This window comes from Denticeps clupeoides, chromosome 14, assembly GCF_900700375.1.
Source record: "Denticeps clupeoides chromosome 14, fDenClu1.1, whole genome shotgun sequence".
NCBI lineage: Eukaryota > Metazoa > Chordata > Actinopteri > Clupeiformes > Denticipitidae > Denticeps > Denticeps clupeoides.
In genome coordinates this window covers 12,436,925-12,449,893 of record NC_041720.1, presented here as the reverse complement: position 1 = coordinate 12,449,893, position 12,969 = coordinate 12,436,925, and the positions used below count along the sequence as shown (strand labels likewise).

Below are 12,969 nucleotides of genomic sequence, written 5' to 3'. Positions count from 1 at the left end.
CCTTTTGAAGCGCCTCTGCCACAAACCGCTCCATGGCCAATTGCTCTGCCTTCGAGAGGGAGTAGAGATGTCCTTTCGGGGGAGTGGTTCCTGGCAGCAGGTCAATGGCCATGTCGCCTGGTCGGTGGGGAGGCAGCTGGGCAGCTTTGGCTGGACTGAAGACGGCGACTAGATCGTGATAGCAGGAGGGGACATGGTCTAGGACAAGACGGGTCGGTTCTGAGTTCGAGGAGGCAGACGGGGAGGGCTGTGGCAGAAGGTAATGGCGATGGCAGTGCGCTCCCCACTCCAACACCACGCCCGATGACCAGGAAAGGTGGGGTTCATGGAGGGACAGCCAGGGGAACCCGAGGAGGAGTGGTGAGGTGATAATATTGGTCATAAAAAACTGGATCTTCTCCACATGCGAGTCGAGCCGGAGATGAAGAGGGACCGTGCGGTGAATGATGGGTCCTGCGGAGATAGGATGACCATCCACGGAGGTGATTGTGAGAGGACTTGGGAGGAGTTCCAGGGGAATGTGATGTTGTCGGATGAAGGAGTGGTCTATGAAATTTCCAGCCGCCCCGGAATCCACAAAGGCTGTGGTGGAGATGACTCGCTGATTACATTCCAGGACGGCCGGGAGAGTGAGTCGGGAGGTCGGTGGCATCAGATGTGGAGGAAGGGGGCCTAGCTGGCCGCGCCGTGCTGATCTGCTGGGCGTCCTGTTTCCCCGGACGAATAGGGCAGGTCAGGCGGATGTGTGAGGGGGAAGCGCAGTATGCACACAAACCCTCCCGAAAACGCCGTTGCTTCTCTTCAGGCGTGAGGGTTGTCCGTCCCAGCTGCATGGGTTCCCCCCTATGGTCTGGAGGAGTGACGGTGGGCGGAAGTGGTGATAGAGGCGGTCGAGGGGTCTGATGCAGGGTCGGAGTGGGGGGCCGCAGTTTTCGGGAGTGCCAGCAGGTGGCGATCAATCCGCATCGCGAGTTGTATGAGGGCCTCATACGTTGCTGGCATCTCCCGGCTGACCATCTCACCACGAATTCGTGGGGCCAGTCCCTCATAGTACATCATCCGGAGGGCGTGGTCGCCCAGCGGAGTCTTTGCAGCCAGGGTCCGGAATCTGGCGGTAAACTGTGCTGACTGATGAGGAACCCTGGCGCAGATGGTACAGCTGTGACGCGACGTCTTCCACACCGTCCGGATGACAGAAGGTGATTTTTAATTCCTCCACGAATTCGGCATATGAGAGAGACGCAAGAACTGGGGGAACTAATTCGCGCAGCCGCCCACTCTGCTGCGGAACCACCGAGCCGGGTTAGGAGTAAGGCGATTCGGGACCGGGCACTGGGGGTAGCGGCTAGGCTGCAGCTCGAAATCAACGAGAGAGCGGTGAGGAGCACCTCGCCGCTCCCCTCGGTCCCGTTCCAGCGCTCCGGGAGCGGCAAACTGGGTTCGGGAACCGCGGGGGGGCGAGGGCTCTGCGCCGCACTCGCCGCTTCATGGTCTCGGTGCGCGGCAGTCATCTCATGAACGCGCTGCCGCAGGAAGCGAACCTCCTGCGACAGACTTCCAAAAAGATTCTCCTGCCGCGCTATTCGATCGCATAAAGCAGCGAGTTGTGAAGCGCGTAGTTGGGGCTCTGTCATTCTGTAACGCGAACCGGGACCAGAACGAGAGAGACGTGTAGGAGGAAACGAGAGACCTCAGTGCGGTGGGACGCAGGGAGGCAGGTAAGTTCCTCCACGTTAATCTGCGAACGGGGACGGCGCAAGCCGCAACACCACACTGATGTTGTCGTTCGCGTATTAAGACACGATACAGGGCAGGACAGGGCGACAGGAAGGAGTTCGAGGGTCAGGAGAACAGAGAGGACAGGTACGGTCTTACTGGGAGCGGGTTTTCGGAGCCGAGTCGAATGGCGTGCGTCATTCAATGACTGAGCAATTTGCAGCTGCTCTCCAGCCTAATATATAGGAGTCACGTTACCTCGTTTCCGTGTTACTCCCGGTCACATGACGAAATCATGTGACAGTATTAAGTTTGCAGTGTATATGATATAGTTATAATGCTTTATTTTCTTGACTCCTCCTGCCATCTTAAATGTCCTCTTCTTGGTATTCAGCCAAGATCGAGTTACCAGCCTGGCACCTGTATTCCCCGTATTCAGTCGAAGAGCTGTAGCCTGACTGGATCGTTATCTTGACTGGAAGCTTCACATCCACCTCTTTTCTCACAACATTCACAGTGAGCTTGGTGTGTGGACGGATGGTGGCTGGTAGGGAGATCTTCACACCCTTCTTTTCCGTCTTGGTGTTGCTGCTCCCCTTCTCCACAGTGAAAGTGTTACTCACAGACACATTGACTTCTTACTTCACTAAACCAATATCAAACCCAAATGACATTCCCACACTTATCTGTGTAGCATTGCTGAAGTTGAAGCTCTCAGTAACAGAACCTTCATACTCCAACTGAGCTTAGAGGAGAAGGTCTGCTCACGTTTTCCACAATTCAAACAACAGATGGAGTCAATGACGACTGATTTGGTGTTTTCCCTCCTCTTTTGTCCCAGAGGAGCTCTGGCTCTTATCTTTGGTCTCCCAGGTTTAATGGGACGAACCCAAGACACTTGGGACGTAGTTGTCCAACTCTGGCCACAATTGAACCTCCACCTCTGTTTAAATGCTCATAGAGGACACATGCTCCTCTGTCCACTCGGCAGGAAGAAATCATATCATTGAAACTGCCAAAACATATGTTGGTCTCGCAGTTGAGGGTAATACTCTTACCCCCATAGTGTGGATGTTCATACAACATTATCTGAGGATTTGTCAGATTCTCTTTCACTTTTTCCATTGAAGAAATGGCATCATGCCACTCCACTGTTGGATATTCACCCTCCTCATAGAAGATGTATTCACCCCGATAGACCGGCTTAGGCCTGTAAAGTTAAGATTCTCGTACACAAAGATCTTGTTTACAGGATTTGAAGCCATTCCTGTACTCCTGAAGGTTGTGCAAGAGATGAGAGCAAAAGTATGTGTGTGAAGAATTCCTGCTTTTTTCATGAATTTTGAATAAAGCAAAGAAAACTTTAAGGGATCACTTTTGGGATCCAAGGGTTGCTACAGCAGCCTTGGACTCGCCAGGTTTTAATCACCCCAACTTGCTGCTCGATGGAACTCTTTATATGTTGGTTTTCTCCTTCACACTTTTGTCCTGCATTTTTGATGTCTCACTGTCCATGATGCTTTTCTGTTTCAGTGTTCGTTTGCTTTCTTTGTTTTCAGTTTATTCGCACTTAAATCACAATTTTCTTTGTCAGGCATTTGCACCTTCTTCACACGCCATGGCATAGTTATTAGACAAAAGATTAAATATACCAAAAGCACCAAAGACAGAACATAGGGAGTTTTTTGTAATTGTAAAACATGGCATTCATGTTCGGCAAGCATATAGATTTGGAAAACTAACAAGTCTGGAAATCATTTATGCATATCCCAATTTTAGTATCATGGTTCTGCCACGGCAACAGGTGGCATGCAGGGTCCCCGCAGACTGCGTGCTGCTGCAGCAGCCGCAGAGAAACACAAATAAGAATGGGGCGTTATAAATTGTGCTTGGTGGCCCCATTCATTTTTGAGGTCCAGGCTCCTGCCTGGTGTCATGTTTGCACTCTGCATGTAATAAATGTGAAAAAATTACAAACATCTTCTGGCGCATTCCTTAGCAAGCTTTAAATACATAGAAAACTAAATTGTCATGTACAGACAGAAGGCCAGGAGAGAACTCTGAGGTCTCTGACTTGAGGCTTTTCCCCCATATTTTAAAAGTGCATAACTTCATTGTGGGTGAAGATACAATTTTCCATTTAAAATTTAAAATCCTTAAAATGAAGAATGGTCATACTGCTTTCCCACTTCAAGCACTGCCTTTTACTGCCATCTTCTGGTTCCTGTTTGAACGTTTTTTAACATGAATAATCAGGCTGTACTTGCTGAATAAGAGATTTTTGTGCGATTTCTAAATCATTGCAAAATCACTGTTGATGTCAACTAGGTCTTCTAGTATTCTGCTATATTTCGCTATCATGAGAGAAGGACTGAGGACCCCAAATCTCAAAAGAGATTTGATGAAACACATGGGCTAACAGGCTGACAATCGCAGTTACCTGAAGAATTGACCAGGATGTGAGCCCCAGCAAGTTCTTAATAGGCTGTGTGAAGGTGCAGGGCACTGCAGAGGCTGATTTTAAGTGAAGTGAAAGTGAAGTGATTGTCATTGTGATACACAGCACACAGTGCACAAAAGATAGTGCAAGTACTGAGAGATAATAATAACCATTTGGCTAATATAAAATGCAAAAACGTTAAATGTAAGCATACATTCAATGTTTTATTTTTTAATACATTCTGACAGGTTGTGATTTCAGTTTTAGCAGCTGTAAATGTCAATTCCACAATTAATACAGAAAATGTGTAATTGCTCTCGCTTTTTCATAAACCTTTATGATGTGAAACATCATAGAAAATTCAAAAATTGCAAGACAAGAGAAAGAGAAGCAGTTTGCCGTAATTTGCTGTATTGTGTCTGCTGAATTCAATTAAATGCAAGCAGGTGAAGCAGGTCGATCAGGACACAGAAGAAACAGGTGGGGAAGTTAATCACAAAAATGAGACTATGATGCCACCTTGTGGGCCAGAAGTTGTCTCTATGCCTATTCCCACAACTTGAAGCAATGGCTCATAATATAGACAGAAAACATACAAGAAGTATCTGCAATATTATGACATGAAATTCATTAATAAATCATTGACACGTCAGAGAAGTGTAATTTATGAATTAATATTTTTTCTCAAAATATTTCGCCTCATTTGGTCAAGAGAGGTTTATCAATAACACAATATACACAGTATATATTGTCCGTTTCTGCCATCCTCTGGCTGTACCACATAGCTCTGCATGATAGACTCTGGCTATGTGTCCTGGCCCCCTAAAACAATAACATGCGACACTCACATTTGTGGTGACATTTCTTTGTGCTGGTGGGGCCGCAGGTGGGGAAGCAGGAGGGGAAGCCTCCTGCAGGAGGGGGGTTGAGAGCCAGTAGTGAAAAACTATGGTATTGAATCTAATTGTAACATAATTCAATCAGGTAAGGTTTGAGCATGTCATGGATGTAGGTATTTTTTTATTTTACAAATGACACTTATGTAAATGGCAATAAATGTCTAATGCCGTTTTCATACAGTGCTCTTTTTCATTTGATGTCTCTTCAGCCAACAGAAAGAAGGCAGACGCTCGCCAGACTGGGGGAGGCCCTGCGCCACCACCACTCACAAATGCTGAGGAGATGGCCCTGAGTCTGAACTCTGGAAGGCCAGTGGCTGAGGGAATTCCTGTAGGGTGTTCATCAGAGCCAGTCACTCCCCAGGACACAAATGTAAGAGGGCTGCACACACCCACACCCATACACACACACACACACATATATAAAATGTACTTATTTTCTTTCATTTTTGGATTGGTCTCAAAAGATTCTGATGGCAATGTCTGCCTTTTGCGGATCCTCCTGTCTTAACAGAAACCCAGGCAGTTGTAAGTGTCCTAATTTCTGGTGTATTGAGTTGGGTACGTAATATTAAAGTGTGCTAAACCAAATGCTCATCTTCTCAGGATGTAGGGGATGAGGACACCATTTCTGCTGATCCAGAGAGCACAGTTCAGTGATGTACCGTAAACGCCAGAGTTTAATTAAATGGAAGTCATGTACAACATAATGTAACCCTAATCTACTGTATTTTCAGTTACCAGTAAAGAAGTTATATAGAATGCATCTGCTTAAACAAATAGAAAAAAACAATCGACAGGTCCTAAAATCGAGATTCTGAAACACAAGCTACAGTTAAGGTGTGTATTGTGATTAGTGGATTATATAAAAGTTTGGAAAGAATATAGAATTTTAACAGTTGCTTTTTAATTTGTAGGGAATAAAGACCAAATAAATTGTTGTGACCTATTTTTTCTTTAATTTTCTTTTTTGTGGTGGTGGCTGAATTAATCAGAGAATGAATAGTTGCTTATACGGTCTTGGACCACGCTTCTATCCTGGAAATCTGCAGTGTGGATGGGGTCTTCCCCTGGGTCATGTATGTGTAGGGCAGGCTGTTGTTCCCCTTTAAAAATGGCAATATTATGGAGAACTACACATGCCACATTGATGCCGCAGGCCCTCTCAGGGGTGACCCTGAGGTGACGTAGGCACTGGCACTGCCTCTAGTTTTACTATGTGCCACACTGAATCAATGCTGTGGTGCTTGTTCAGGCTCTGGGTAAGGGGTTACCAGTGTAGGCTGGCATGGGTTGCCCCTATCCCCCAGTAGAAAGCAGTCAACTGCTTTAAAAGCAGCTGTAAAAAAAGTTTACATTGGTTTAGTGCTGCATTGAAGTGCCCAAGTGTGTAATGCATACATTTACTTACCACTGCTTAGGGTAGACTCACAATATATATTCGTGAGTCATTAACAGAGCCGATCCACTTGGCCTCAATATTGGTGATAATATGTGCAGCATCACATATGATCTTCACAGTGGAAAGAATAAGATATGAGATATAGTATTGCTATATGGTATTTCACCATTCTAAACTGCATGTAACTCAGTGTACCTCCACATTAATACTGTGGATTGACTTTCTGTTAACATAGTATGCCTCATTTTCACTTGGTGCAAAGATAGGAAAGATATGCGTGCCATCAATGCATCCAACCACATTGGGAAATCCTGAAGGTAATTTTGAATATTAGGTTACTTTCAGAGGGCACAGCAAAATTTCATTAACTGAACATATATATTTTTTCATATTAAAAACATTTGAACACTACAGACCAGCAATTCTGTAAAATTCCTCTTTGATGACTCCCAGGGGTTTGTGGCCAGGAAACACTACACAAATGTGCAGCGTTTCAGAGCGAAGCACACTTTCTGTACAGCTCTGCATACAGTGGCCTTACTAATATGCTCCGCATACCCGATATTCTACAGTAAGCTTCCATTAGTTTAGAGAATAAAACAGGTTCCTGACCAGGTTAGGTTCACAGAGTAAGTTACCACGGTAACTGACTCTGGGTAAAAGTTACCTCTCTTTCAGAAACAGGCTTGACTTACCCTGCTTTCTCGAGTTTGACAAACCTGCCACTTTGAAACGGAAAAACCAGAGTTTCTCTCATTTCAGGCTTAACATTTTTCACTTGTAACCTCCTTTCTGAAACAGGCCCCTGGTGTGTTAAACCACTGGTGACTCATTTTAAATGAAAACGAGGCTTTTCTTTCTTTTAGTTGTTTTAGTCACTGAGTTCTGAGAAAAACCTGAACTCTTCTGAAATTTGTGAAGACAATAATGCTTCTGATGTCTAAAAAGAGAACACATTCCAGAAATTAGATGTTTGTTTTCATTTCTTTAATCTGTATATACATATGTGTTATTTTATTCCATAATATATCACTCTGATCTCATGATTCTCATAGGTATTGCAAATCTGCTTATCCAGAATATACATAATTATTGTGTATTGTCTGTTCATAGTCTCCCTTTGATATCTCCTGTTATGGGAGATCACTGCTGATCAACTTGTGTGGTTGTCTGCATGAATAGAGTTTTTTTATGCTGGATGCCTCTCCTGATGCAGCCCTCCCTGTTTACCGTGGCCTCGGACCAGCATGAACAAATGCACAGTAACAGGCATCCCCAGTGGCATGTGATTGCATGTGGATAAAATAATTGTTTTGCTGGACCTTAGTTAATGCATAACTACAAGAAATTAACATTTGATGCATCAAAGAAAAAATGCTTAGTTTAATAATGCTAATCATTTAATAATAATTGCCACAATGACAATCACTTCACTTGTACTAATAAATTTAGGTTAACATATAGGAAAAATCACACCAGCTTTATGTAAATCACAAGAGGTACACCAATATATAAAGACTGACAGACTTACATTTTAAGCATTTTAGTTATGGAAAAATGAAATCAAGAAATGCTCTATAGGTTATGGCGTATAAGATTACAAAGTAAAAATTAAGTTTATTATTAGTAAGTAGTATTTAGTTTGCTGTCTATATGATATGGTTATAATTCTTTTTTTTTTTTTTTTACTTAAGCCTTAAATGTCCTCTTCTTGGTATTCAGCCAAGATCGAGTTTCCAGCCTGGCACCTGTATTCCCCGTATTCAGTCGAAGAGCTATAGCCTGACTGGATCGTTATCTTGACTGGAACCTTCACATCAACCTCTTTTCTCACTACATTCACAGTGAGCTTGGTGTGTGGATGAATGGTGGCTGGTATGGAGATCTTCACACCCTTCTTTTCCGTCTTGGTGTTGCTGCTCCCCTTCTCCACAGTGAAAGTGTTACTCACAGACACATTGACCTCTGATTTCACTATACCAATATCAAACCCAAATGACATCCCCACACTTATCTGTGTAGCATTGCTGAAGTTGAAGCTCTCGGTGACAGAACCTTCATACTCCCGACTGAGCTCAGAGGAGAAGGTCTGCTCATGTTTTCCACGATTCACACCACATATGGAGTCAATGACGACTGATTTGGTGTTTTCTTCTTTCTTGTCCCAGATGAGCTCTGCTGTTATCTTGGGTCTCCCAGGTTTAAGAGGACGAACCCAAGACACTTGGTTGTCAATCCAGCCTATGCTTGGAAATTTTCTTCCAGCTCTGACCAGAATTGAACGACCACCTCTGTTTGGATGCTCATAGAGGACCCATGCTCCTCTGTCCACTCGGCAGGAAGAAATCATATCATTGAAACTGCCAAAACATAAGTTGGTCTCACAGTTGAGGGTAATGCTCCTACCCCCATAGTTTTGATTCTCATACAGTGTGATCTGAGGATTTGTCAGATCTTCTTTCACCTGTTCCAGTGAAGAAATTGCATCATGCCACACCACTGATCGACATTCACCCTCCTCAAAGTAGAACTGGGCACCCTGACAGTGGGGGTGTTCGTATAACACCCATGGCTGCCCTATGACCTTCACAGAGGAGATACAGTCATTAAAACTAACATCCCGAAGGTCTGGACAATACTCAGTGAACTCCCGGCTCACTCCTTGAAAGTCAGGATGCTCGTACACAAAAATCTTGTTTACAGGATTTGAAGCCATTCCCGTACTCCTGAAGGTTGTGCAAGAGGTGAGAGCAAAAGTGTGTGTGTGAAGAATTCCTGCTGTATTTGTAGTGATCTTAGAGTGGGCTGAACTGCACAGAGCCAATCATCTTGTTTAGGAGGGTCTACCAGGTGTGCATTTTTTTCTGCACATTTCCTGATCAAAGCTGATGCCTTAGCTGCTCATAAAATTCAAAAGATATTTGTTTATTACTATTAATATCTTTTTTATTTCATATCTCGAGTTTGGTGGGTCCACCTGAGGTGGGCTATTTAACATCAGGTCTTTTCTAGTAGCAAGGCTAGTCCCAAGGCACAGTGCACAAAAGATAGTGCAGCAAAATATTTTTTGACGGAGATGTTTTGAGAGATAATAGTAACCATTTGTCTAATATAAAATGCAAAAATGTTAAATGTAAGCATACATTCAATGTTTTATTTTTTAATAAATTCTGACAGGTTGTGATTTCAGTTTTAGCAGCTGTAAATGTCAATTCCACAATTAACACAGAAAATGTGTAATTGCTCTCGCTTTTTCAAAAACCTTTATGATATGAAACATCATAGAAAATTCAAAAATTGCATGACAAGAGAAAGAGAAGCAGTTTGCCGTAATTTGCTGTATTGTGTCTGCTGAATTCAATTAAATGCAAGCAGGTGAAGCAGGTCGATCAGGACACAGAAGAAACAGGTGGGGAAGTTAATCACAAAAATGAGACTGTAATGCCACCTTGTGGGCCAGAAGTTGTCTCTATGCCTATTCCCACAACTTGAAGCAATGGCTCATAATATAGACAGAAAACCTACAAGAAGTATCTGCAATATTATGACATGAAATTCATTAATAAATCATTGACACGTCAGAGAAGTGTAATTTATGAATTAATATTTTTTCTCAAAATATTTCGCCTCATTTTAAACAGTACTGTGCAAATTTGTCACTTGTTCAAGAGAGGTTTATCAATAACACAATATACACAGTATATATTGTCCGTTTCTGCCATCCTCTGGCTGTACCACATAGCACTGCATAATAGACTCTGGCTATGTGTCCTGGCCCCCTAAAACAATAACATGCGACACTCACATTTGTGGTGACATTTCTTTGTGCTGGTGGGGCCGCAGGTGGGGAAGCAGGAGGGGAAGCCTCCTGCAGGAGGGGGGTTGAGAGCCAGTAGTGAAAAACTATGGTATTGAATCTAATTGTAACATAATTCAATCAGGTAAGGTTTGAGCATGTCATGGATGTAGGTATTTTTTTATTTTACAAATGACACTTATGTAAATGGCAATAAATGTCTAATGCCGTTTTCATACAGTGCTCTTTTTCATTTGATGTCTCTTCAGCCAACAGAAAGAAGGCAGACGCTCGCCAGACTGGGGGAGGCCCTGCGCCACCACCACTCACAAATGCTGAGGAGATGGCCCTGAGTCTGAACTCTGGAAGGCCAGTGGCTGAGGGAATTCCTGTAGGGTGTTCATCAGAGCCAGTCACTCCCCAGGACACAAATGTAAGAGGGCTGCACACACCCACACCCATACACACACACACACACACATATATAAAATGTACTTATTTTCTTTCATTTTTGGATTGGTCTCAAAAGATTCTGATGGCAATGTCTGCCTTTTGCGGATCCTCCTGTCTTAACAGAAACCCAGGCAGTTGTAAGTGTCCTAATTTCTGGTGTATTGAGTTGGGTACGTAATATTATAAAGTGTGCTAAACCAAATGCTCATCTTCTCAGGATGTAGGGGATGAGGACACCATTTCTGCTGATCCAGAGAGCACAGTTCAGTGATGTACCGTAAACGCCAGAGTTTAATTAAATGGAAGTCATGTACAACATAATGTAACCCTAATCTACTGTATTTTCAGTTACCAGTAAAGAAGTTATATAGAATGCATCTGCTTAAACAAATAGAAAAAAACAATCGACAGGTCCTAAAATCGAGATTCTGAAACACAAGCTACAGTTAAGGTGTGTATTGTGATTAGTGGATTATATAAAAGTTTGGAAAGAATATAGAATTTTAACAGTTGCTTTTTAATTTGTAGGGAATAAAGACCAAATAAATTGTTGTGACCTATTTTTTCTTTAATTTTCTTTTTTGTGGTGGTGGCTGAATTAATCAGAGAATGAATAGTTGCTTATACGGTCTTGGACCACGCTTCTATCCTGGAAATCTGCAGTGTGGATGGGGTCTTCCCCTGGGTCATGTATGTGTAGGGCAGGCTGTTGTTCCCCTTTAAAAATGGCAATATTATGGAGAACTACACATGCCACATTGATGCCGCAGGCCCTCTCAGGGGTGACCCTGAGGTGACGTAGGCACTGGCACTGCCTCTAGTTTTACTATGTGCCACACTGAATCAATGCTGTGGTGCTTGTTCAGGCTCTGGGTAAGGGGTTACCAGTGTAGGCTGGCATGGGTTGCCCCTATCCCCCAGTAGAAAGCAGTCAACTGCTTTAAAAGCAGCTGTAAAAAAAGTTTACATTGGTTTAGTGCTGCATTGAAGTGCCCAAGTGTGTAATGCATACATTTACTTACCACTGCTTAGGGTAGACTCACAATATATATTCGTGAGTCATTAACAGAGCCGATCCACTTGGCCTCAATATTGGTGATAATATGTGCAGCATCACATATGATCTTCACAGTGGAAAGAATAAGATATGAGATATAGTATTGCTATATGGTATTTCACCATTCTAAACTGCATGTAACTCAGTGTACCTCCACATTAATACTGTGGATTGACTTTCTGTTAACATAGTATGCCTCATTTTCACTTGGTGCAAAGATAGGAAAGATATGCGTGCCATCAATGCATCCAACCACATTGGGAAATCCTGAAGGTAATTTTGAATATTAGGTTACTTTCAGAGGGCACAGCAAAATTTCATTAACTGAACATATATTTTTTCATATTAAAAACATTTGAACACTACAGACCAGCAATTCTGTAAAATTCCTCTTTGATGACTCCCAGGGGTTTGTGGCCAGGAAACACTACACAAATGTGCAGCGTTTCAGAGCGAAGCACACTTTCTGTACAGCTCTGCATACAGTGGCCTTACTAATATGCTCCGCATACCCGATATTCTACAGTAAGCTTCCATTAGTTTAGAGAATAAAACAGGTTCCTGACCAGGTTAGGTTCACAGAGTAAGTTACCACGGTAACTGACTCTGGGTAAAAGTTACCTCTCTTTCAGAAACAGGCTTGACTTACCCTGCTTTCTCGAGTTTGACAAACCTGCCACTTTGAAACGGAAAAACCAGAGTTTCTCTCATTTCAGGCTTAACATTTTTCACTTGTAACCTCCTTTCTGAAACAGGCCCCTGGTGTGTTAAACCACTGGTGACTCATTTTAAATGAAAACGAGGCTTTTCTTTCTTTTTGTTGTTTTAGTCACTGAGTTCTGAGAAAAACCTGAACTCTTCTGAAATTTGTGAAGACAATAATGCTTCTGATGTCTAAAAAGAGAACACATTCCAGAAATTAGATGTTTGTTTTCATTTCTTTAATCTGTATATACATATGTGTTATTTTATTCCATAATATATCACTCTGATCTCATGATTCTCATAGGTATTGCAAATCTGCTTATCCAGAATATACATATTGTGTATTGTCTGTTCATAGTCTCCCTTTGATATCTCCTGTTATGGGAGATCACTGCTGATCAACTTGTGTGGTTGTCTGCATGAATAGAGTTTTTTTATGCTGGATGCCTCTCCTGATGCAGCCCTCCCTGTTTACCGTGGCCTCGGACCAGCATGAACAAA

At 43.0% G+C, this 12,969-nt stretch overlaps 1 protein-coding gene and 2 long non-coding RNA genes across 3 annotated transcripts; 2 read left to right on the top strand and 1 right to left on the bottom strand.

The window, feature by feature from the left end:
• The first annotated feature begins 1,662 nt into the window (after positions 1 to 1,662).
• LOC114763717 (uncharacterized) lies at positions 1,663 to 5,850 on the top strand. Its single transcript, XR_003742372.1, has 4 exons — positions 1,663 to 1,718; positions 5,265 to 5,428; positions 5,523 to 5,583; positions 5,662 to 5,850. It is a non-coding gene; the product is annotated as an uncharacterized LOC114763717 (long non-coding RNA).
• Positions 5,851 to 7,816: 1,966 nt separating this feature from the next.
• Positions 7,817 to 9,201, bottom strand: LOC114763603 (epidermal differentiation-specific protein-like). The gene has a single exon (XM_028953368.1). The coding sequence runs from the start codon at positions 9,171 to 9,173 to the stop codon at positions 8,154 to 8,156; it is 1,020 nt and encodes a 339-aa protein (XP_028809201.1). The 5' UTR covers positions 9,174 to 9,201; the 3' UTR covers positions 7,817 to 8,153.
• Positions 9,202 to 10,478: 1,277 nt separating this feature from the next.
• LOC114763820 (uncharacterized) lies at positions 10,479 to 11,112 on the top strand. The gene is made up of 3 exons (XR_003742388.1): positions 10,479 to 10,686; positions 10,783 to 10,843; positions 10,924 to 11,112. It is a non-coding gene; the product is annotated as an uncharacterized LOC114763820 (long non-coding RNA).
• Positions 11,113 to 12,969: the final 1,857 nt, after the last annotated feature.

Excerpts from the sequence above, each read along its gene's own strand:
- LOC114763603 (XM_028953368.1), bottom strand. The coding sequence starts at position 9,173 with ATGGCTTCAAATCCTGTAAACAAGATTTTTGTGTACGAGCATCCTGAC.